The sequence below is a fragment of the Peromyscus leucopus genome, chromosome X, assembly GCF_004664715.2.
Source record: "Peromyscus leucopus breed LL Stock chromosome X, UCI_PerLeu_2.1, whole genome shotgun sequence".
Classification (NCBI taxonomy): Eukaryota; Metazoa; Chordata; class Mammalia; order Rodentia; family Cricetidae; genus Peromyscus; species Peromyscus leucopus.
The window spans coordinates 29,656,670-29,682,342 of record NC_051083.1 but is presented as its reverse complement, the minus strand read 5'-3'; the positions used below and the strand labels follow the sequence as shown (position 1 = coordinate 29,682,342).

The 25,673-nt window shown below is 42.6% G+C and overlaps 1 protein-coding gene across 1 annotated transcript; it reads left to right on the top strand.

Annotated features, from left to right (window-relative positions):
* The first annotated feature begins 2,589 nt into the window (after positions 1-2,589).
* Asb11 (ankyrin repeat and SOCS box containing 11) lies at positions 2,590-24,805 on the top strand. Its single transcript, XM_037198763.1, has 6 exons — positions 2,590-2,816; positions 12,298-12,377; positions 17,409-17,516; positions 20,975-21,125; positions 23,243-23,377; positions 24,546-24,805. The coding sequence occupies exons 1-6, from the start codon at positions 2,636-2,638 to the stop codon at positions 24,803-24,805; spliced, it is 915 nt and encodes a 304-aa protein (XP_037054658.1). The 5' UTR covers positions 2,590-2,635.
* The last annotated feature ends 868 nt before the right edge of the window (positions 24,806-25,673 follow it).

Sequence of the window (25,673 nt, the reverse complement as noted above, 5' to 3'; positions counted from 1 at the left end):
AACCCTGTGGGGGGGGGGGGCGCGGGCGGGGACTGCTCTGGGGTTGGAGAGATGGCTCAGCTGATGAGAGAGAGCAATTGTTCTTCCAGACATCAGTAACTACAATTGAAGGATTCAACACCCATTTCTTTTTTTTTCTAAAGATTTATTTATTATGTATGCAAGTGTTCTACCTGCATGTCTGCAGGCCAGAAGAGGGCACCAGATCTAACTACATATGGTTGTGAGCCACCATGTGGTAACTGGGAATTGAACTCAAGACCTCTGGAAGAGCAGCCAGTGCTCTTAACCTCTGAGCCATCTCTCCAGTCCCTCAACACCCATTTCTGACTTCCACACACACCAGGCACTCATGTGTGCACGTATATACATATAGGCAAAATACTCATACCTAAAGAATATTAAACAAAACCCAACAAAAAACTCTACTCTTAAAATCGTCCTTTGGCTTTCTCTGAGGGCTGTCCTTGGTTGTCTGTGATGATATTGTGTTCCCCAAAATATTGTGCACCCTAATAAACTTATCTGGGGTCAGAGAACAGAACAGCCACTAGATAGACATAGAGGCCAGAACATGGTGGCATACACACCTTTAATCCTAGTATTCAAAAGGCAGAGATCTGTCCTGATCTCTGTGAGTTCAAGGCCACACTGGAAACAGCCAGGCATGGTGACACACGCCCTTAATCCCAGGAAGTGATGGCAAGAGGCAGAAAGGTATCTAAGGTGTGAGGACTAGGAACTAGAGCTGGTTAAGCTTTTAGGCTTTTGAGCAGCAGTTCAGCTGAGATCCATTTGGATAAGGACTCAGAGGCTTCCAGTCTGAGGAAACAGGATCAGCTGAGGAACTGGCGAGGTGAGGTAGCTGTGGCTTGTTCTGCTTCTCTGATCTTCCAGAGTTCACCACAATAACAGTTGTCAGCTTGACTCCATCTGGAATGAACTAAAACCCAAATGGCCAGGCACACCTGTGAGGGATTTTTTTCTTAAATGAATTGCAGTGAGAAGACTCACTTCTAATCCAGATCTCTTGAGGTGGGAAGATCCACCTATAATCTGGGCCGCACCTTCTGCTGGCAGCCTGTGGAAAGGGCATGGAAGAAGGAAGCTCGCTCTCTGCCTGCTTGCCCTCATTCTCGCTGGCAAGTCCATTCCTTCACTGGCCTTGGAGCCTACTTCTTCAGGATTCCAGTATTTACTGAAGACCAGCTGGGACATCCAGTCTCATCAGCTGAACAACTACTGGATTCTTGGACCTTCCATTGGTAGACAGCCATTGTTGGACTAGCTGGACCACAGCCTGTAAGCCATCTAATAAATCTCCTTTCTATATATGTAGTGAGATTTCTAAGTTCTGTTCCTCTAGAGAACCATGACTAATACACTGCACTTTCAGGAGATTTTAGAAACTTAAAAAAAAAACCTCATATAAACAATAAAAGAAGAAACTTACTAGTGAGGGAGATTAAAACAAATCAGTTTTACTTGTATTGGCCAGCTGATAAGATCACTGCCCAGCTAAGGAAGATACTGATTCATGGATTCTATGGTGACTTCACCTGGAAGCTAGGGCATGGCATTTATCCATTTTGTTACCACACTTCCATGATCAAGGGTAGGCCGCATCCTCCAGAAGGACTTGCCATCTTCACCGGAGCTTCAAACGAATGATCGAGAAAGAAGCTTGCTGAGGGAACTTGTCACGAGGGTCAGTGCCTGTCACCAGAATCATCTCAGTACTTCAGTTACATTCAAACTTTCATTTGGAGAAACATGCAAGGTAGGCCTTGTGTTCGATAGTACGTTAAAGCCAAGAGTCTTTTCTCTCTCTCTCTCTCTCTCTCTCTCTCTCTCTCTCTTTCTTTCTTTCTTTTTTTGACCAATCATAGTTAAGATTTGGACTTAATCCTGTGTAAACCTCCACATGAAAAGCAAGTAAAAGTGCCGCACCCCCCCCCCCCCCCCCGCAAACAGTATTTTCTATGATGAACTGTATTCCCACTTTCTTGTATTGCTTTGTTACTGTAGCAATGTAGAGTTCCTTTTATCTTTCCAATCCCATTTTCCAACACACTATACCAAAAATAAGGGTTTAGAAGGGAAATGGAAGTGAGGTCAGGATAGGAATTCCTTGGTTTTTGTTTTTTTGTTTTCTTACTTAAGACTTCTATACATGCATCTAATGTGTTTTGATCAAATTCCGTATCGTTATGAACACCCAGTATTTTTAACATTTTTATGTTATTATTTATCTTACACGTGTGGGTGCTTTGCCTCCATGTCTGTATGTGTACCGTGTGCATGCCTCGTGCCTACAAAGGCCAGAGGAGACCATCGGCTCTACTGCAACGGGGGTAACAGATGGTCTTGAGCAGCCATGTGCTGGGAGTTGAACCCAGTGCTCTTAACTGCTGAGCCATCTCTCCAGGAGTGTTTCTTACTAGAAGGAAGTTGTTTAACATTGCCACAAATATCAACAGAGCCAGTCACTACATCAGAGTTGGATTAGAACCTACAGAGTTCTTGGTAACAGGAGCACTGAGTGCTAGGCAGTTTAAAATAGATGTCATATGATGCCAATTATAACTCAGTAAAAATTTGCAGCCCTGGGAACCCATGCCGAGCAGAAGCCAACATGGAGGATGATCCTGCTTTCTTTGGCTTTAAAAACATTTTTCTGACAATGTTTGCCACGTTTTTCTTCTTCAAGCTTTTAATTAAAGTTTTCTTGGCTCTCCTAACCCATTTCTATATCGTCAAAGGAAACAGAAAAGAGGCAGCTAGGATAGCAGAAGAGATCTATGGTGGACTCTCAGGTAAAAATACTTGAATTTATTCCCAACACCTCAAAAGGTCCTCCCTGAAAAATCAGATGAATAGTGTTTTTTGAAGGTAAGCGTTCCCTGTACTTTTGTGCTGAGTGTGTAGTCTTAAAGTGTACCTGTCACTGGAAGTAGCAAATGATGTTTTCTGCAGCAATTTCTGAAGGTTCTTCAACTTTATTTTCTAGTCCCAATTATTATTTAAGAAGTAAACAGAATAGTGGGTTATAAAGGCTATCTTGAGAGACTACTAACCAAAAGAGTTGTTACAGTCAAACTAATAAATAAGAGCATTGTAGTAAGACGAAGTTTCCTTGGGAATTTAAATGACCAGTTAATTTGATTGAAAAGCAGTCAGTGTGGCATGCTGTATGTATACATATTGTGGTGTCCTTTGCAAATGGAATTGATTGGCCATTTCTCACAGGAAAATGTCACTAAACCCATCTGTATACCACTGACTCCACAGAAAGCCCTCCAAAGTGGAGCTTATCATCACAATATAATATTACTAAGGTTTGGGTAGAACATAAAACATCTGATAGTCTCGTGCTTTGCAGAGGCTGGTCTACATCCCTTTCCAGAAACAATTAGCCTTAATTGTGGTGAGATACTGCAGAAGTAACTGAAGCAGATATGCCCTCACTGCTGGGATTGCCCCTTCATGGAAGAGGACTATGGCGATGAGGAGGCGGCAGCTTTAGTCATAAACACTGTTCCGAGTTGCTGTATGTATTTTTAGTGTTCACAGGGGTTCCTGGATTGCATCATGCTTTAGTTGGTGTCTGTTTCAGTTTGCATCCAAGATTCTCTTTCAAAATAGACATGCTTTGTGATTTCAATGCACTAGACAACTTGGAAACCGCTAGGCATCAGTGGTTTTACACAAAGACACAAGAACTCTAAGACAAAGCATCAGAATGCTTCAACTAGCGGGTGAAGAAAGCGTCAGAAGGCCTGGACTGTGGAAAGAGATTTCTTTTGGGGATTATATTTGTCACACATTCCAGGGAGGTATGTAACTTTGGTGGAAAAACATGAATGCTTCTTTTTAGTTTCAAATGAAGTGTGATCTAGGAAGGTATTTTTGACTTATGAATTTGGGCAGGGACTTTCTAGCATTTGACGTTCTGTTGTGATATGATTTCAATTAGACAAAAATCTAACAGGGATAGTACCGACAGAGTGGGTAAAAGTTTTTCTCCAGTCATTCCTATGCATGACTCCTGTCTTCCTGGTCCTTAGTGAAGTGTACTTCTAAGGGTGTTAGAAGACTCAGAACCTGTGCAAACATGCTTTGGATTTTAATCTGGAGCCAAATTTTGAAATCTCCTTAAGAGACTCATTCACTCTCTAGTGTAGCCATCCTGTTCAGGCTGCTGGGATGGTGCCCATTTTCAGATACTGTTAAAAAGAGGTGGTTGTGAGGCTAGTTTGTTTATTTTGTGTGTGTGTGTGTGTGTGTGTGTGTGTGTGTGTGTGTGTGTGTATTTGTCTATGTACATGTGTGTCCTTATACCTCTCACATGTATGATAATGCACTCAGATTCGATATGTCTTTCTATAATAAACTGGCAGTTAACATGCCCAAAACAGTGGGGCTTTTTTTTTTGCATGATTCTAATCATTGTTTTTATTTTGACATTATTTAGTTACATATGTAAAGCAGCAGGATTTTGTGAGCCAGGGATAGTGGTGCATGCCATAAATTGCAGCACTTGGGAGGCAGAGGCAGGTGGGTCTCTGTGAATTGGAGGCCAGCCTGGTCTACAGAGTGTGTTCCAGGACAGCCATAGCCACCTAGTGAAACCCTGCCTTGAAAAAACAAAACAAGACAAAAAAGGTTTTTGTGACAGTGTTATTCTCACACCAGAAATCATCTTTGTGGTTCCTCTGTCAGGCTAAGGTTTGTTTGGAAAAATATATGATAGTTACTCAGTAAGTTAGTGAATTGACTTAGAAAGACTCTCTGCTCAAGGCAGAATTGCTCAGCTCTAATATGCAGACATATTTGCACCAAATGAAAACACAAATAAAGAGGAGAAATTGTTTAACCTGAATTCTGGCCATGTTTTCTGCCAAAGCTGTAGCCATAAAAGTGGGTGAGGGATTTAGAAGTTGGAACATTTTACAGTTGCAGATGTGAGCTTGTAGAATAATAGAATCTTCTCTTAAAAAAGAAAAAAGAAACAATTTGAAGGGAAGACAAAAACATTAGTTCATTTTCTAAGTGCTACATTCCAAATCATTAGGTTTTGTTCCCAAGGGACTGATTTTTACTGGAGAGCCAGCCCTTCAATGACTCCGGTCCATTCCATTTCAGTATTCTGCCTTTGTTCCTCTCCTGTCCCAGCACCTACCTAACCTTTTGCCTTAGTTAGTTCCGTCTTTATTTCCTGAAACCTTGGCCTGTCTGTCCTCTGAGTGGTTAATATCTCCGGTGCCTGCTGACTATTTCCAAATAGGGACAACGAGTTCCTGGCAAAGGTTCTGCCTCCACACGTAACCTGTAGCTCAGCTCTCTGGCCCCTAATGGGTTCAAAGGAGCCTTCTTAATACAGGTCTCTGACCAAACTTCAGCTTCTGATCAGAACTGGATGTTCTAGTGAATATTCACTTAACCCCATTATATTATAACATTTTAGATATACCGGAATTTTCATTATGGTTTTTCCCAATGAACCCCATGTTCTTTAAATCTCATTAATTTTAAGTTCTTATCATTATTTTGATTCAGAAATGAGATGCATGACTTTTGTTCTCTTTCATAAACGCCACAGATGTGCTTCCTATGGTTTTAATGCTTGAACAAAGATTGTACACCATGTGGACCAAATATTGTAAACAGGTGGTCTTCTAGAATCATCTCACATTGTTGTTGAAATTTGACAAGGTAAAATCCTTGAAACAAAAATGTAACAGAATTATTGGCTTTTATTTTGAATTCCTGGAACTTCAACATATTCCATCTGAATGGATTTTGTTATTAAATGAATAATTTGGGGGGGGGTGTCGTGAATTTTATTCAGACTCTGAGAACCAGAGCTACAAATCACAGCGTGAAAGAAGATGTGAAGGAGGAAATGAAAACACACTTGAACATTTTCCATACACCTCATCAGGCGCGCACATATTTGTAAACTATCTTCATAATATATTTGCAGTCCTGTGACCCAGGCAGGATGCCAAGGAAGTAAAAATAGAGTATCTTGGAAGGGAATGATTGAGTCCTATTTAAGTATTCATGTACTTGGAGAGCTTGGTTACATATTTACTGAAAGCAATGGAAAAATTCTGAATTTGCCAAATAACTTTAATCCTTAATTTCTTACAATTTGCTCCAATTTGCAACTAAGAAGGGTATGAGATCCTGTGTTGGGAACAAGAATAAAAACAAGGCACCCTTCGCTGTGGCAGATTCAGGGACATAGTTGTGTGAAGACCCTTCCAGGTCCTTTGTAGGGGACAGTCATCAACAGTGGGACAGAAAAGGTTATTTCCTAGAGAGTGATTTTATTTCCAGTTGGGAATACAACAGACTTATTGCACATCGTTTTACAGGGTCTCACTATGCAGCTCTGGCTGGCTTGGAACTTACTGTGTAGACCAGGCTGGCCTCGAACTCACAGAGATCTGCTAGCTTCCTGAGCGCTGGGATTACAGGTACACACACCACCATGACCATCTCAAACTTTTTTCTTTTCCTGAGACAGTCTCAATCTGACGCTGTCTTCAAACTCTCTTGTGTACCTGAGGATGACCTTGAACTTCTGATCCTTCCTTAGGCTTCTTTCTGTAGAGTACAGCATGCTCCACTTCCCCTGCTTTCTACAGTGCCAGGGCTTCCTGCGTGCTGGGCCGGAACTTTGCCAGCTTAGCTGCCTATATCCCAGCACCGATTTCACACTCTCACCAGGAATTACCTGATGCCAAAGGGCCCCGGTGCAAGTGAGTATAGCGCAAGGAGAGGCAGAATTTAGAGAGCAATAGTTCTTAAAAACAGAGCAAGGTCTTTTCTGGAGTCCGGGAGCCTGGTGTTTAGCCTTTTGTTCTAGTGCTTGCTAGCCATGAGAGCTTTTTAATGGGAGTAAAATGGTTGTCATTCATTTTGGGGTATTCGTATGCATAAAGCAACACTCTCCCCGTCTTTCCTGGAGGTCATGGGGCTTTAGGCACGGGGCAGGTAAGGGAAAGAATCTGCTTAGGCAGATGTCGGAGTGAATTGTCCTGTTGTGCTATACAGCCTGGGGATGGGCCATGGAGCTGGAGTTGCAAAGTAGAGAGAGAGGAAGTGAGGAAGAGACCCAAGGCAATCACCAGTCCCTTTTTCTTGGTGCAGTGGCAGGGGGCACCACAGGCATACGCAGGTGACCTCAGAATCATGAGTGAGAGTTGGGGGGCGCTGCTAAGGAGACTCTGGAGCAGGTAAGCCACTGTCAATGGGTAAGCAAGCTGCTGAGGAGCAGGCCTGATAGTTCAGGGGTCACATGCCCAGAGAGACCTCGGCAGCATTTAACAGCAAAGCCCATGACACTGAAAGGTGCCCCGCCTCCCTCACCCCCACCCCCGCCAAGAAATTCCATGATGAGGGACTTCATCGGTGACTATGGTATTAGAAAGGCAAAAGCTCATCTCCTGGGGGGAGACTACATGGAGCTCTTACCCACAGCTAAATGTTCCTGTTTCCTGGCCTTTGTCCCAGCCTTTCTGTGAATTGTAAGATGGCTACCGGGAAAGTCAAAAAGGAGGGTTTTGTTTTGTTTTGTTTTTCTCCTTTCCTCTTTTTGGCCGAAGTATACCAAATCCTTTTTTTTTTTTTTTCAAAACCAATTTTGGTGCCCTAATTTTCATTTCAAAAGTCAGGGTAGGAGAGTACTATGAATGCTAGCTCATCCTGTGACAGGCTGAGACCCGGTGAGTGGGACTGACTTGGCCTCTTCCAGGGAACTGGGAGTCAGCTGCCATGTCCCCCTTGCTTCTTTTCATCTTCAAAGCACCTGGGAGAAAAGAGGTGGGAGGCCTGGGAAGAACATGCTGTCTCTTGGACCTCCAGCTGCTTGATGGAGCAGAGAGAGCCATGTTCTCTGCTGGGAGCCGGGGGAGATGCGTTGTGCAAGTTCAGGAGGGGGGTGGAGTCATTTTAAAGACCCGAGTACAGAGACGTCCACCGGGGCTTAGTGAACATAAGCAGGGCCGACAGGAAGTGTGAGAGGCGAGTGTCAGTCTAGCTCCTACCATGCCCAGTTCCCGTCAGCCCCTACCCCTCCTCAGTTTACTTTTGACTCCTGACACCGAAGGTGAGTGCGCCTTCCTTCTTCCTTGACAGAGACAGAACCAACCCCACGGTGCACGCTTCTTTGGTCAGGGCTGTTTTCACTAGTCTTGCGTGGTTTATCCAAATGCTGCCTAGGGTTTGGGTCTAATGGGCCTGATAAATAACGGGAAGTTTAGAAAGTCTAGAGTTGGCTAACGGATGTGCTTAAGGTTCTTGCTTCTCACAGGGAAAGTGATCATCAGAGCCTGCACAGAGGCAAGTTTTGGGAATTATACATTCAGTTCCTGTTGACATCCTAAGCTAAAACTTTTAGGAGTAAGTGGCTGCTTGTCTTGTTTTCATGTTTGACCAGGTTAACACTCTAGGTTGAGTCTCCCTTACATGAAGTGCTTGGAATCAGAAGTTTTAGATTTCAGATTATTATTTTTTCCTCCCAGAATTCAGAATATTTGATATCTTGGGGAGGGGACCCCTAGATTAAATACTAAATTCATACATGAAATTTCATGTAACATTTAAAAAAATTGGGGGCATGAATCTGAGTTCATGGGATGGAATTTTCTATGCATGGCAGTATTGTGTCAGCACTCCAGAAGTTTTGGATTTTGGAGTGTTCTAAAATTCTTTCTAAAGTTTTGATCTTCAGAGTAGAAATAAATGTTTAACCTGTAGTTCTTTGGGCACCCGGGGCTGACTAGCTAGCATTAGAACAACAGAATGCCAAAGGCACACTAAAGACTTGCTGCTTCTGTTGCCCAGGCTGCTGGACTGCCAGTGTGGGTAAAGACTCCTGAAAATCCCGGGGCCCGTGTTCATGTCCAGTGTATCTGAAGCAGAGCTGCCAAGGACTGAGATGGAGATGTATGAGAAGGGGACGGGAGATGAAATGCAAGGAGATGTTCAAGGAGATTCAGAAATATTCTGCTCACCAGCTGGGCCTTGTCCTCTAGCTTAACAATTTCATTAGCAGCCTTGATTGGTAGCTAGTATTTATTTTCAGACATGGTATGGAATGCTACAGTATTCAGTAAATGAAAACAAGGATGCAGAAAAGAATGCTAAATGAGCCATGTCTTAAAATTCACTTTTCATTGTCTTGGTGGCTAGCCAAGCAAGGTCCACAAGATGTAACCTATATGTAAAACAAATTAAAAAAAAAAAACTGTTGGTTAAATTTGACTTAAAAGTTCATTGTCCCCTTTATGTCCATTATTATGATTTTTCTTCTGTTTTACTGGTATGAAGTGCTCTGGGCTCAACTTTGCTACAGGATATCATTTTTTGCTTTTGGGGAAACTTGTCTGAATGTGTTAATTTGGATGTCCTTAAGAACCAACAGGGCCGGGTAGTGGTAGCACATGCCTTTAATCCCAGCAGTTGGGAGGCAGAGCCAGGTGGATCTCTGTGAGTTTGAGGCCAGCCTGGTCTACAGAGTGAGTTCCAGGAAAGGTGCAAAGCTACACAGAGAAACCCTGTCTTGAAGAAAAAAAAAAAAAAAAAAAAAAAAAAGAACCAACCGATATAATTCTTCCCAACTTGACTGCTTCTCTCACACCTTCAGTCTTACAAAGGTTCCGTTCTTCTCCAAAGGCAGTTCACCTCAATTGTAGCTGGTTCTTGGAAAGCCTGAGTGGGAAAAGTGTGGCACAGTGAGAAACACTTCCCTTTGAAGTAAACCGTCACACTCACCAGCTTTGAACCAACTCAGAAGAAAATGGAGATAAAACACAGCATATGTTTGTTTATATCAAACCCTTTTATGTTTTTTCTTTGTTATAAAAGCATTTCACATTCATAGCAGGAGTACGAGATGACAGACCATTTTTTATCCCTTTGGGTTTTTTTTTTTTTCCTTTCGGTTAAAAATTATTTTCTGGAATTAATTTGAACAGAAAAGCTACAAGATCCATACAAAGAATTCCTAGTCTCCTGCCAAAGCCCTCCATTCATGTTTAGCTAACCACTCCAATAATGTCTTTTCAAGCAAAGGGATCCCACTCAAGGTCTTGCCTTCCACATTCCGCTTCGGTCTAGGAAAGTTCTCCCAGCTCTTCTGCAACTGGCTCTGGGCCAGGTCATTTACAGACTGCCCCTTGGTGGAAGCTGCTGCACAGTTTGCTCTGAAGAGTCAGGCTCTGCTTTGAGGGCATGAGTAGACTCAGGCAGGGGGATAGAGTGTCCTTCACACTGTGTTTCCTCTCATACCATGTCTTGTGGATCGTTGCATTCAATCAGATGTCACCCGGTGCCAACTTGTTTTTTTTTTATCAATGCTTGTGTTTTCCTTTGAAGACCTGGGCTGGTCAAGATTGTTTCTACATTTTTCTAGTATAAAATTATGCACATTCCCTTTATTATTAATATAGTGATAATGTGAACCTGATCCTGTTATTTCTTCTACATTTGTCTTTAGTTAGTATCTTTTAGGAAGAAGCCCATTATCCATATTGATGTATTACTTATATCAGCAAGGACTTATAGGTTCCTGTTTTGATAGAATGTATTTTCTTACTCTCATTGCTTATTTCCATGTGCAAATTGTCCCATATTTGACTACAAGAAGCCCCTGAATCACTATCTTTTCGACATTTTCTGTCTTTCCTCATCCTTCCTTTCTGTTAGAGTACACGCACACCCCTCCAGCCTGGGGCCAACTACTCCTTCAAAGAGCCCTGGTTTATATTTTCTCAGGGCACAACTACACTGTCTGTCTAAGTACACGTTTATGTCTACATAGTTTGAAAATCGCATTTTCATACCAATTGCTCCAGTATCACTCCACCCCTGTACATTGTAGCACTCTTCATTTTGGTAACCTGAAGAGTACTGTCGATAGGAGGCTTAGGCTTATTGAAATGCTCACAGCTTCCCATCTCATACATTGGAAAACAGCACTATTCCTTGAGGCTTGTAGGAGTTCAAATTTACCTACTTCCATTTCTGGTGGGATTTTATTTTTAACAAGTTTGTGGACAATAGGAAACTTGATCTCTGGCCACCATCGGGATCACTTAGAAGACATTAATCAGAAGGACCCTTTGCATTAAAGAAACCCAAAGTGTACTGCATTCTATTCAGTATGGAAAGAGGATAGCCACACTTTTAAAACTGCACAGATTTTGCAAACCGGAGCAGGGCTGCTTCCAAAACAAATTATTGTCCATTGGAATCTAGGGTTACTTCTCAAATGTCCACTGAAGCTGATCAGCCTCAGTGGTAGAGAAACAATTACAGAAAAAATAAATGCATTCTTAAAACAGTTTGGAGCCTGTCCCTCAGAGAGCTGCCCTGCAATGTCTAATTATTAATCAATCACAAATGGCCTTGAGCACCCGACTCTGTGGATATACTTGATTGGCCTTCTGAGAGCCCTGCCAAATAAATTACTATATCTCTGGTTTACAGATAAGGGAATTGAGGTTCAAATGCTTTCTGCAATACACTGCTTTTGGCAGAGAGTGGTCGAAGTAGGACTTGAGCTCAGGCAGCCTGGATCTACTGGCCCCATGTACACAACTTTCTAGGGTAAATTTGGGGGGATCATATCATCTGAAAGGGTATTTTATATTAAAATACACAGAATACATAGATATTATTATCAAAAGAATCAGATCACCTAAGTAATTCAGGAAAGCATTTCCTTCCTTCCTTCCTTCCTTCCTTCCTTCCTTCCTTCCTTCCTTCCTTCCTTCCTTCCTTCCTTCCTTCCTTCCTTCCTCTGTCCCTCTCTCTCTCCTTCCCTTCTTTTTCTTTCTAACTCAGGGCTTTGCCAAATGATCTTCCACTGAGCCATATTATGACCCTCTTTTCTCATATTTCTTTGTGTTTACTCTGTAGCGCACAGGTTTTGAATTTGGGGGGATATGAATGGAGGTGAGATGAAATTATGGGAAATAAAAAAAAAACAAAGCCTAATTGGTCCATTTAGTCCTTCACTTGACCTTAGAGTTATCAGAGTCAAGCCCTCAGCTTTGTTTATTTGAAAAAAAACAAACGAACAAAAAAACGTATTCCTTGTTAAAACTGCCCATGGAAAGGCAGCATGAACCACGGTGCCCAGCTTCCTGTATCCAGCAATTCCGGATGCGTGGTGCAGGTTGGGTTTCTTCTCTTCCTTTAAGGCCCGCAGTGGGTGGGCAGCAGGAACAGTGGCAGGAAGAAGTCTCCTGACCTTGACCAGGAGCTTGATTTGTGTTTCAGACTGCTGGGCTGACCGATCCCCACTCCACGAGGCTGCAGCGCAGGGGCGTTTACTGGCTCTTAAAACTTTAATTGCACAAGTAAGTAAACCGGACTCCGTCCTCTGTGCTCCTGCTCTAATCTAGAATCTTTCTAATTAGCTCTGGCCATAGCTGTGCTCAGGTCCCTGCCATTCCAGGCATCTCTGTCTCCACCCCACCCCTATCCCCGCCCCCACACACTGTGTTCCTCTTGATTCTGCTTTTGCTAGGAGCTGCTCCATTTTCTGCCCACTTCTCCTCCTTTCCTTTTTGGGTGCTCCTCTCCCTGACAAGAAGTTTCCCTCTAAAGGACATGAAGGGAATCCCCAAATTTATGTTATGCTAACTCACCTCATGTTCTTCCAGTGTGCATTAATGACATCAGTCTTGAGATTGCATTCATAGGCTACTGACGCGCTATGAATCACCACAAAGCATGGTGACTCCAATCAACAACAAACACTTGGATTCTTGAAGTTTCTAGGGGTTTGGGGTGCAGCTTCCAGGCAGTGAAGTGGCAGTAGGTCATGTGATGATTCATGGTGGGGGAGGGGAGATCTGTTTTTACACACAGTCACGGGGGCTTCACCACTGGGCTGTGTAATGAGGTAGCGGCTGACTTTCTCCAGAGAGGGTGCCTAAGAAGGAAGTCACATTTTTTTTTTTTTTGGTTTTTTTGAGACAGGGTTTCTCTGTGTAGCTTTGCGCCTTTCCTGGAACTCACTTGGTAGCCCAGGCTGGCCTCGAACTCACAGAGATCCCCCTGGCTCTGCGTCCCGAGTGCTGGGATTAAAGGCGTGCACCGCCGCCGCCCGGCTTTTTTTTTTTTTTTTTTTTTTTAAGGAAGTCACATTTTAAAAAAACAAAAAACAAAACACCTTTTCAAAAAAAAAAAAATTGGCGCACACCTTTAATCCCAGTATTCGGGAGGCAGAGGCAGGCAGATCTCTGTGAGTTCGAGGCCAGCCTGGTCTACAAAGCGAGTTCCAGGAAAGGCGCAAAGCTACACAGAGAAACCTCGTCTCAGAAAACCAAAAAAAATTGTATGTATGGGTATTTTACCTGCATGTATGCCTGTGGACTATGTGCATGCAATGCCCTCAGGAGCCAGAAGAGGGCGCCTGATTTTTTGGGACTAGAGTTACAGACAGTTGTGTGCTACCACGTGGGTGCTGGGAACTGATCCCTGGGTCCTCCGGAAGAGCAGCCAGAGCTCTTCATTGCTGACCCAGCTCCCCAGCCCCTTCATTTTTTTAAGTCTAATCTTTGAAGTGACATCAATTCTCTTCCTACCATACTGCACTCATTTGATGTAAGTAAGTGCTGCTCACATTCAAGAAAGCATTATCCAACTGAGGCAGCGTTAGGAACTGGGCATCACAGGGTACCGATGGAGAGGTTGCCCACTTCTACAATGCATATTTCAAGACTAGGCTCTTAAATAGGTTAATAATCAGATAAATCTTAGGCCTTAGGGGAGATTTAGGAAAGTCTTAGCTATTAACGGCACTGTATTTGTATTGGTGACTGTATCCCCTGCATGTTGAACAAACATCCGAGTGAAGATTTATGAAATAAATGAAAGTGTACCCTCCATCTGCTTTATTTGTTTTGGACTCTACATGGGAGCAGAGGAAGTGAGTCACTGTGCTTTCTTTCCCATGTCCTCTCTACTACCTAACCTTCTTCCTCCTTTGAATTGAAACAGCTGGGATAGTGACATTTTTTGTGTGCCCCTCCCTTTTCAGTGATTTATTACTTTTGTTTGGTTTTGCTTTTAAGTTTTTTCCCCAAAATATTTATTTCTGTGTGTATGTATAGGGGTGGAGGGGGGCACGCCATGGTGAGCATTCAGCAGACAACTTCGTGTTAGTGGTTCTCTTCTGTCATATGGGTACTGGGGATCAACTTAGGTCCATCAGACTTGGCAGCAATTGCCCTTACCTGCAGAGCCATCTCGATGACATAGTCTCCTGTATCCGAGGCTAGTCTCCAGCTTTCTAGCTGGAGCACAAGATGACCTTGAATTTCTAATCTTCCTGCTCACACCTCCCATGTTCTGGAATTAAAAGCACGTCCCTCACCCAACCTGTGCTGGCCTGAGGAGCAAGGAGAAAACCAGGGTTTCATGCAAGCTAGGCAAGCACTTTACCAATTCAGTCACATCCCCGGTTTCACAGCCGTGTCAGTTCTTAAAAAAAAAGTCATCATCATCATCATCATCATCATCAAGGCTCTCCATTTGATCTCCAGCGCTTCCAAAATAGTATGAAAATGCAAATATCTGCAAAAGGAGAACAGAACTATTAGTAATCTTGGACTTTGTATGTGATCTTGTCACTGATTTATTTTTCCCTCGAGTTGTGTTTCTGAGGGAACTCAGGGCCGCACATGCTAGGCAGTTCTCTACTGCCAACTTCTCCTCTCCTCAGGGCCTTCTTCTTAGGCTCTGATGATGGCCCCCAGGTCCTGCATGTGCTAAGCAAGTGTCCTACCATAGAGAACTCTTGTTTGTTTATTTATTTGGTTTTTCAAGACAGGGTTTCTCTGTGTAGCCCTGGCTGTCCTGGATCTCACTCTGTAGACCAGGCTGACCTTGAAGAGATCCACCTGCCTCTGCCTCTGGAGTGCTAGTACTGGAATCAAAGGCGTGCACCACCACCACCCGACTTGTTTATTTTTTATTTTTATTTTTATTTTTTTTGTTTTTTTCGAGACAGGGTTTGTCTGTGTAGCTTTGCGCCTTTCCTGGAACTCACTTGGTAGTCCAGGATGGCCTCGAACTCACAGAGATCCACCTGGCTCTGCCTCCCGAGTACTGGGATTAAAGGTGTGCGCCACCACCGCCCGGCTAACTTGTTCATTTTTAAGCATGTTACATTTCATCTGATTCTGTTGCCATTTTGTTTGTTTCTTTGCTCTTTGAGAAAGAGCCTCATGTTGTCTGGACTAGAAATTGGTAGAGGCTGGCCTCAAACTCATAATCTTTGTGCCTCTGCCTCCCAAGGGCTGGGGTTCTAGTCAAGCACCAGCAGGCCCAACTAGGTCTGTAATACTATCACCACTACTCTACAAACTTGTTATTTTAGTAATGTGATTAAGGGTATAGGGGCATTACATAGAAGAACTTTTTCTTGATGCGGTAAGAATTCTTTTCTCTTTGCACTAGTCAAAAATATAGTCTACTACTATTTAAGATTTAGTGTGTGTGTGTGTGTGTGTGTGTGTGTGTGTGTGTGCGTGTGCGCGTGTACCATGTGTGTCTTAGTGCCCTTGGAACCCAGAAGGAGGCATTGGAGGCCTTGAATCCAGAGTCACAGGCAGTTGTGAGCAATCTGACGTGGGTGCTGGGAACTGAACTTTGGTCTTCTAGAAGAGCAGCAAGTGCTTCTAACCACTGAGCCAACTCTCCAGCCGCCTGTAGTTCGCTTTTTAAAAGAAAATTTGATTTATTTATTGTGTGTGTGGCAAGTCTTTTTACCCATTGAGCTGTCTTGCTGGCCCATGTAGTCTACGTTTAAAACTTGCTTTACATTTAGGTCACATGCTAAATGTGAGTAAAACATTCAACAACCTTGAGAAAATGCAAGTAAAGCATTCATTCATTCAGGACTTACTGAATGAATAATTTGCATTTTCTGTATGTCTATGTTCTCATGCCCAATAAGGAAGATCCAATCTAGATCAACTGTTCTCAGCCTGTGGGTCACGACCCCTTGAGGGTCAAATGACTCTTTCACAGGGTACTGGTAGCTGGAGGCTGGCCCCCTAAGCTACGGATAGCAGGAGTCACATATCACGTATCTTGCGTATCAGATATTTATATTATGATTCATAACAGTAACAAAATTACAGTTATGAAGTAGGAATGAAAATAATGTTATGGCTGGGCTCACCATGACGTGAGGTACTGTATTAAAGGGTCACAGCATAAGGAAGGGTGAGAACCACTGACCTTCGGGCCTGCTTGATGTCACTGCTCCATTGCCGAGAGGCTGAGTTTTGAACTGTGTGTTTCTAGTACAATACTGCCACCTCGTGGACTAGACTATTTTAAGTCATTTTCTTTCCCATTCCTTTCGCAGTTTTTCCTTTTCCTTCATTTGCTTTTCCTTTTCTCTTTTCTATTATCACCAAATATCAAGTATTCATTTCCTAAAAGGAAATCATATATGGATAAGATAAAGGAAAAATGAGAGGATGATTCCTAACTGTTCTTAAACTTTTTTCTCAATACTCCTTCAGCAGAGAAATTTCTATAGCACTCTCTGTGTGTATTATACTGTACATAGTATACAGCAATAGGTATGCAGATCAAACATTTCCTCTCTTTAAAAACAAAAAGAAATTTACCCTAAAACAATCTTTTAATTTTATTTAATATTTTTTAGATATGGTCTTTCTATATAGCCAGGCTGGCCTCGAACTCACAGGAATCTGCCTGCCTCTGCCTCCGGAGTGCTGGGATTAAATGTCTGGTGATTTTTTTTTCTCCTTCCCTAAATCTGACTTTCAGAATATTTCATGTTCCCAGCTGAAATTTCAACATGCTTCCTATAGCATGACATTCTTCTTCTTGCATTTTGTTTGTTTGTTTAAATTTCTTCCTTCCCAGTAGACTCGTGAAGGAGACAGGATCGGGCCATAAACTTCAAAGACCCATGTCCTAGCACATTGCCTAAACCTCTCTCTCTCCTCTTTTTTTTTTTTTATTTCTCTCTCTCTCTCTCTCTCTCTCTCTCTCTCTCTCTCTCTCTCTCTCTCTCTCCACTCTGAATGCAGATGTTTTTGGAAGCCAGAGACACCAGATTCCCCAGAAGCTGGTGTTATAGGCAGCTGTGAGCAGCCTGATGCGGGTGTTGGGAACCAAGCTTGGGTTCTCTGTAAGAGCCATGCTCACTCTTAATTCTGGACCGTCTCTCCAGCCCCCGGTGCTGTGTTTAGAATGGCATGGTCATGGCTTCTGCTCTGTTGTATTTGGCACTGGTATCGCTGTCCACACCCAGTTGTCTAAAACAGAAACCTGTTGAACAGCATTCTTGCTTTGCTGGGACTGATGCAGCACCTAATTGTCTTCTCTCCCAACTGCAGGGTGTCAATGTGAATCTTGTGACAATTAACCGGGTCTCCTCTCTCCATGAGGCTTGCCTTGGGGGTCATGTGGCCTGTGCTAAAGCCTTGCTGGAAAATGGTGCACAAGTGAGTACTTCCCCAGCCTAGTTGGCTTTGTCTGCCCAGGTCCATGGGCTGAAACACCTAGGGAGGCGTTACCTTCCAGAGTGCTTACTCATTGAGCAATGGGAAGGTCTGGCCCCATTCGTGTCTGTATTTCATCTTTTGAGTTACTCTTCTCTTTTCAGCCTATATAACCCAAATATGAATATTCAGATGTGTTCATTAAAAAAACATTTTGTCATAAAATATAACAAATATAACAAATTTCAACAGACAGTGAAAGACGCTCAATTCAATGCGCAACCATCATTTTAGTTGTGCATTACTAAAGTAAATGAGGTTTAGGGATAAAACCCATTATGAACTGCTTTAGTTTCTTGCCTATTGTTATGATAAAACACCTTGATAAAAGCAACGTAAAAGAGAAAGGGTTTATTTTGCTCACAGTTCAAGGTTATAGTCTGTTATGGCTGGTGGAGAAGTCTCTGTGTCAGGAATTGAAGCGGCTGGCTACAGTACGTCCAAATGCAGAGGAAGAGCATGGAGAATGCACTGTACATTAGTACTCACATTACTTTGTCCACTCTTATGAGGTCTAGGATCCCTTATCAAGGGAATGGTTCCACCCACAGTGAGCAGGTCTTCCCACCTCAAATAAGGTAATCAAGATAATCCTGGGACTGTAGAGATGGTTCAGTGGTTAAGAGCATTAGCTTCTCTTCCAGAGGACCAGACGTTTGATTCCTAGTACCCACATTGAGTAGCTCATTGCTGCCTGTAACTTCCAGCTCCAGAGGACCCTGCACCCTCTACTGGCCACTGTGGATATCTGTACCCACTGCCCCCCCTCCACTATACACATAATTAAAATTAAATAAATCTTTTAAAAAATCTTCAATACAATCTTGTAAAACAACCAGGGTATCTGGTTTTCTAATCTCCATAAACACTAGGCATACATGTAGTTCACATATACACATTCAGGGAAAACAGCAACACACACACACACACACACACACACACACACACACACACACACACACACACACACACACACACAAACCCAAAAAACTAAAACATTGGCAGCTAGTAAGAAGCTCAGAAAATGTTCACTGACATGAACTAAGAGAAAAAAATAATAGTAAATCAGATCAGAAGGTAATATTTTAAGTATTTCACATAGAATAACTCACTTGATCTATCAATGATGCTATGAGTTTTTAAATTTTCATAAAGATAGTGTCTTAGTGAGGGTTTCTATTGCTGTGAAGAGACACCGTGACCACAGCAACTCTTATAAAGGAAAACATTTAATTGAGGGTGGCTTATAGTTTCAGAGGTTTAGTCCATTATCATTATGGTGGGACATGGTGGCATGCAGGCAGACATGGTGCTAGAGAAGGAGCTGAGAGTCCTACATCTTGATCTGCAGGCAACAAGAAGTGATCTGTGACACCGGGAGTAACTTGAGCATAGAAGACCTCAAAGCCCACCCTCACAGTGACACACTTCCTCCAAAAAGACCACACCTACTCCAACAAGGCCACTAATAGTGCCACTCCCTTTGGGGGCCATTTTCATTCAAAGCACCACATTCCACGCCTTGGCTCCCAAAGACTTATAGCTATATCACAATGCAAAAATGAGTTCAGTCCAACTTCAAAAGTCCCATAGTCTATAACAGTCTCAAACTTAAAAGTCTAAAGTTCAAAGTCTCTTCTGAGATTCATGCAATCTCTTAACTGTAATCCCCTGTAAAATAAAAATAAAAAAAGCAAATCACATGCTTCCAACATATAATGGCACAGGATATACATAACTGTTCCAAAACATAGAGAAAGGAGCATAGTGAGGAAATATTGGACCAAAGCAAGACTAAAAACCTGGGCAAACTCTGAACTCTGCATCTCCATGTCTGATGTCAAAGCACTCTTCAGATCTTCAATGCTTTTAGCTTTGTTGACTGCAACACACTTCTTTCTCTTAGGCTGGTTAGATTCCGCTAGCAGCATTCCTTGGCAGGTATCCTGTGGCTCTGGCATTTCTAACATCTTGGAGTTTCAAAGGCAATCCAGGCTTCAACCTCACAGCTTCACGCAATGGCCTCTCTAGGCCTTCATTCAGGGGCACCCAAGACACATGGTTGGCCTCTGTGGCTTTCCTTAGTTGCAGGGGAATTTTCCATAGACCCTTTTTTCTATCCTTAACTCCAGAACCACATGGTCAAAGCTGCCAAGTTCTGCTGCTTACTGGAGCTGGAACATGCCCCCCTCATTCAATTACATCTTAACCAGCTTTCTGTTTTCCTTCACTGCCTAAGCTTGGCTGTCCTTGAACTTGCTCTATAGACCAGGCTGACCTCAAATTCAGAGATTTGCCAGCCTCTGCCTCTCAAGTGCTGGGATTAAAAGCGTGTACACCACACCTAGCTCTAAGCTTTTCCTTAATTCCTTTTTACAAATTGGAAACTTATCTGGGTGGGTCTTGCCCTGAGATCACCATTCCATTTATTCCATTTCTTAATCTATCTCTTTGAACACAGGACTTCACTCCATTCCACTTAACTCCATACCTTTTCTCTTCAAATTTTACATTTTCTTTCTTCTTTTCATTATAAATCTTCATTAGAGTTACCACTAATAACCACATGACAGAGTCTATACAAGGATGTTTTGAGATTTTTCTCTGCCAATGGAATTAATCCAAATCTCTCCACTTTAGCGTCAGGCAGATTCTTCAGACAAGGGCAAATAGAAGCCACGTTCTTTACCAAAATATCATAAGAATGATCACTAGGCAACACACTAAAATTCTTCTATGAAACTTCTTGAGCCAGCTCCCCACAGTTTATCAAATCAAACTCAGTACCACTGTCTCCCATGTTCCTACTTGTATGTCCAATTAAGCATCACTTAAAGCATTCCACTACTTTCCTAATCCAAACTCCCAAAGTCCATATTTCTCCAAACAAAAACATGGTCAGGCCTATCACTGCAATACTCCAACTCCAGGTACTGAGTTTTGTCTTAGTTAGGGTTTCTGTTGGTGTGAAGGGTCACCATGACCACAGCACCTCTTATGAGGGAAAACATTTAATTGGGGTGGCTCACTGCCAGTTCTGGGGTTCAGTCCATTATCATAATGGTGGGATGGCGGCGTGCAAGCAGACATGGAGCTGCAGAAGTAGGTGAGTCCTATAGCTTACAGGCAACAGGAAGTGGTCTGTGACAGTGGGAGTAGCTTCAGCATAGGAGAACTCAAAGTCCACGCCCACAGTGACACACTTCCTCCAACAAGGCCACACCTCCTAATAGGGCCCCTCCATTTGGGGGCCATTTTCTTTCAAACCACCACAGATATGGAATGCTCTCAGTCCTTCGTCATCGTGGGGGAATTTCTCCAGGCGCACACATAGGAGAACACACTTGGTGACATGACGATGAGTGAGTGAATTCTGTGAGTTTTCCTTTGCCCGATACTAGGTCAATGGACTGACAATTCACGGGGCCACTCCGCTCTTCAATGCCTGCTGTAGTGGCAGTGCTGCGTGTGTCAGTATGCTCTTGGAGTTTGGAGCCAAGGTCCAGCTTGAGGTCCACCTGGCTTCACCGATTCATGAAGCTGTGAAGAGAGGTAAGTAAACCACTCCAGGGCACAGCCAGTGGCGGTGGGTTGATTGAAGTTTGCATGACTCAAGGTCTAGTGTTGATCCAGATGTTTTCACCTACAGGCATGTGCCACCACATCTGGGCTTGTACACTTGCTTCTTAAGCCTATTTATGTTTAACTCAAACTAGGCTCAGTTTTTGTTCTGCCAAAAATTTGAAAGAGATAAGAATTATTCAGAAATAAATATTTACCAGCTACCGTGTGTTTACTAGGCACGCTTTGGTTCTGATTATCTCTAAAGAAAAGGTTGGCTAAATTAATTAATGATAACAGCTTTAAAAAAACACATTTTAATTTTGTGTATATGTGCACTTTGTCTGCATGTATGTATGTATCTCTCTGGCACTGAAGTTATAGCCTGTTGTGAGCTATAATATGGGTGCTTGAAATTCAACCTGAGTCCTCTACAAGATCAGCAGGTGCTCTTAACCACTGAACATCCTTCCAACCTCAGGGTACAACTTTTTTTTTTTTTTTTTTTTCGAGACAGGGTTTCTCTGTGCACTTTGTGCCTTTCCTGGAACTCACTCTGTAGACCAGGCTGGCCTTGAACTCACAGAGATCTACCTGGCTCTGCCTCCCGAGTGCTGGGATTAAAGGTGTGCGCCACCACCGCCTGGCATTCAGGGTACAACTTTTGAGGAACATTCAAAACTATCATCAAACTTTCATCAGCAACACAGAAGCATTCCTTCATGAAGGATTAATTGATATACTTCAAATTAATCATGTTTATCCTGTCATTGGACAAAGTCTCTACAGAGAATGCTTACTTATGGAGTTTTCCCTAGCCAGTGAATTTGTAAATTCATTTGAGTATATTCTGTACCTGAAGGTTTGGATTCATTCTCATCTGTGTCTTCCAGTCTAACCAAATAAAATTGCAGGTTTGTAGTTAGAAGGTTTCTCTGGTCCCACCCAGCCCCACAGTCCTGCAGCCACTTATAAAATAATCACTCAGGGGCTTAATATTATTTACAAACCGTATGGTCTATGGCAGGCCTCTCGCTAGCTAGCTCTTATATCTTGAATTAACCCATGTTCCATGGTTTACTGGTCTGCTGGTGTGTTGTTCTTTGGGTGGCAGGGTAGCATCTCTCCAGACTCTGCCTTTCTCTTTCCTGTCTCTCTCCTTCGATTTCCCATCTGCTTCTAAGCTGCCTTGCCATAGGTCAAAGCAGCTTATTTATTAACCAATGGGAACAACATATATTCACAGTGTACAGAAAGACATCCCCAGCACAGGTTCTCTTTTACAGGGGTGGATGAAGAAGAGATTGAGAGTTTAGTAATGGAGAGGGAATAGGATCGAGCTTGGGAATAGGACTGAGCTTTGGTTTAAGTGCTGGTAATAACAAAGGCCATTTATCCCTCTGCTTCTTATAGCCATCCATTTGTAAAGTGGTAGTTTCATGATAGAGAGTGAGGTCAGCTATGTTCCTTAGAGTCTTGAGTTTCACTGAAGTTACCCCAGGACTGAAAAAAAAAAAGTTCCCTGGAGGAAACATTTTCATGGTTTTGTTTGCAGATTTCTGCTTATGATTCCAAAAACTAAGTGTTTTTCTTCTAACATAAAGAGAATATCTATTGCTTCTTTTTAAAGATTTTTATTTATTTGTTTTGTGCACATGGGTGTTTTGCCTGTGTGTGTTTGTGTGCCATGTGCATGCAGTGCCCTCAAAGGCTAGACGAGGGCATCAATTCCCTGAGACTGGAGTTACAAACAGTTGCGAGCCACCATGTGGTGCTGGGAATTGAACTCAGGTCCTCTGGAACGGCAGCAGCAAGAGTTTTAACTGCTGAGCCATTTCTCTAGCCCCCCAAATATGTGTTATTTCAAAAGCCCATTCTAGAAAGCAATCCTGAAATTCTGTGCATATTCACCTTGTCCCTGTTTGAATGAGGTTGTCTTTTTTTTGAAACAGCATTTCTTTGTGTAGCCTTGGCTGTCCTGGAAGTTGTTCTGTAGACCAGGCTGGCCACAAACTCACAGAGATCCACCTGCCTCTGCCTCCTGAGTTCTGGGATTAAAGGCGTGTGCCACCACAGTGGTCAAATGAGGTTATTTTGTATTCCACCAGGTCACAGAGAGTGTATGGAGATTCTGCTGGCGAATAATGCTAACATTGAGCAAGAGCTTCCTCAGCTAGGAACTCCTCTGTATGTGGCCTGTACCTACGAGAAAGTCGACTGTGTGAAGAAGCTTCTAGAACTGGGTAATTATTAGAACAGTTTTAATGAGATGAAGCTGCTAGGCTTTTTTTTTCATTTTTTTATTATTAAGAGATTTTTCTATTCATTTTACATACTAACCAAAGATTCCCCTCTTGGCTTTTTTAAAAATAGCTTTAAAGATAGCATTCTTCTCAGGCTAGATAAGATTCTTATTGCATTGGATACCTGAAAGCTAGATGCACAACTCATCTAGAGAAACAAGTATTTATCTCTCAGCTCTGCTTTCATTGATGCTGGCCTTATATGGCTAGTATGCTTCTCCCTGGTGGTGGCAGTATGGCTGCCACAAACACTTGGGCTTGTTACAAGAAGGACTATTGGCTCTCTTTGAGTTGCATGCATGGCCATCTCTGAACCAATCGGTTGATTTGGAAGCCAAGGCAGTATAGGCTACTGATGGGCTGAGGGCTAGATTTCAGTTTACTCTGCAGTCATTAGGTTTCACTCAGGATATGTCAGCTGAGACTCACAAGACGATGCTTTTCAAAGGGAAACTGAGTATGGAATGTGGTGGCCATTTGCAGCAGACTGACTTCTCTCCTGCTAAAGCAGTCTTTTTTTTTTTTTTTACTTCAGAATGTCATATAAAGAAACTACCATTCCAGAGAAAAGTAGAATACTTCAAAACTATCATTTTATTCATGATTTAAGACATTTAGCTACTGATATAAACATGTGAACTATAGTAAGAATCTTTACTTGAGAAATTTGACCTCCAAATGTTTTATATTACTTATTTTATTCTTTCATTTACTATTTTATGCTGATTTTAGAAATCTTTTTTTCAGTCTCCAATAATATAAATGCCAAACAAATTTCTTTCTGTCTTGCCTAAACGCCTCCAAATATCCATGTAACAAGAATTTCAAATATTTTGTTTTGTACGTTACAATTTGTGTGTGTGTGTGTGTGTGTGTGTGTGTGTGTGTGTGTGTGTGTGTGTATGTGTGTGTGAAAGCACCTAACTTCACTTTTCTCCAATCTGTTCTGGAATAGACTTCACAGGCATTGCTGAGGTTCTAGGCTTCAGTCACTTAGTCTCACAGGTTGGTTAAATATGCCAGAGTATTTGAGATGTTTTTATAGACAATAGTTCATTGTGTCTTACATTCCCTCTCAGCTTTGACTGTGGTCATCTGCTTTATTAAGGAGCCAGTGTTGACCATGGCCGGTGGCTGGATACCCCACTGCATGCTGCTGCTAGGCAGTCCAGTGTGGAGGTCATCAACCTGCTCACTGAGTATGGCGCTAACCTGAAACTCAGAAACTCTCAGGGCAAAATCGCCCTTGATCTTGCTGCTCCCAAAAGCAGTGTGGAGCAGGCACTCCTGCTCCATGAAGGTAAGACAGGCCTGATAGGGGATTTGCTTCTCCTCCCTAAGCATACTGTGGTCTCATCTCTAGACTAGTCCCCATTTTTCCTTTTCTCTTGTAGTTGGGGATGGTATTGTGGGAAGGGACAAGCCCTGGATTCACTGCAGTGTATCCTAGGACTTTTCTTTTACACTCTGTATTTACTGTTGCATTTCATTTTCTACTACAAGAAAACAATCCGACAACCTTGTTTTCACCCAGAAATGATTCAAGAGCCACATTTATCATAGGAAAAGCACACAATTGAGTAAGTCCAAGGTCGGCTTTGTAACACTGAGAGGCAGTTCGTGGGTAAATCAGAAATAAAGGCACATGCTGCACAAGGGCCATCAATAATGGTCAAGTGTATAGCTTGTGGTCTCATAAGACCAAATCACCCAGTAGCACCATGGCCATCTTAGCAGATGACTAACCTCACTGAATTCTTAAAAGCACTGAGAAGTTGATAGAAACTCATGCTGTTCTAGCTATGAATGAGAAAAGTGAAGCATAGAGAAATTGGCTTCCAGAAGGTCACACACCTACTAGGAGGAAGCACTAAGATGCTAAGCAAGCCACTTGATCCCAGAAAGACCTGAATCCAGTTCTCCTGAAACGATGTACATAGCAAGGGGTCTCCTGTTTCTGGAAACTGCTCCCAGGGCCTATATCCTGCCCAATGAAATGGCTGGTTTATTGTTTTGGAAACAGTTTCTATCAGTGCTTTAAAAAAAAAAAAACCTACTGTGTAAACAAATCATGGGGGGGAGTATTAAAATACAGGTTTTGATCAAGGCGGTCCAAGTGGGGTCCTAAACTCTGTATATTTAGCAAGCTCCCACACTTTAATTTGCACCGATCTATATTAGTCCTGATGTCTAGGCCATTGATAGATGCTCTTTTATTTGAAATGCCACTTGAAGG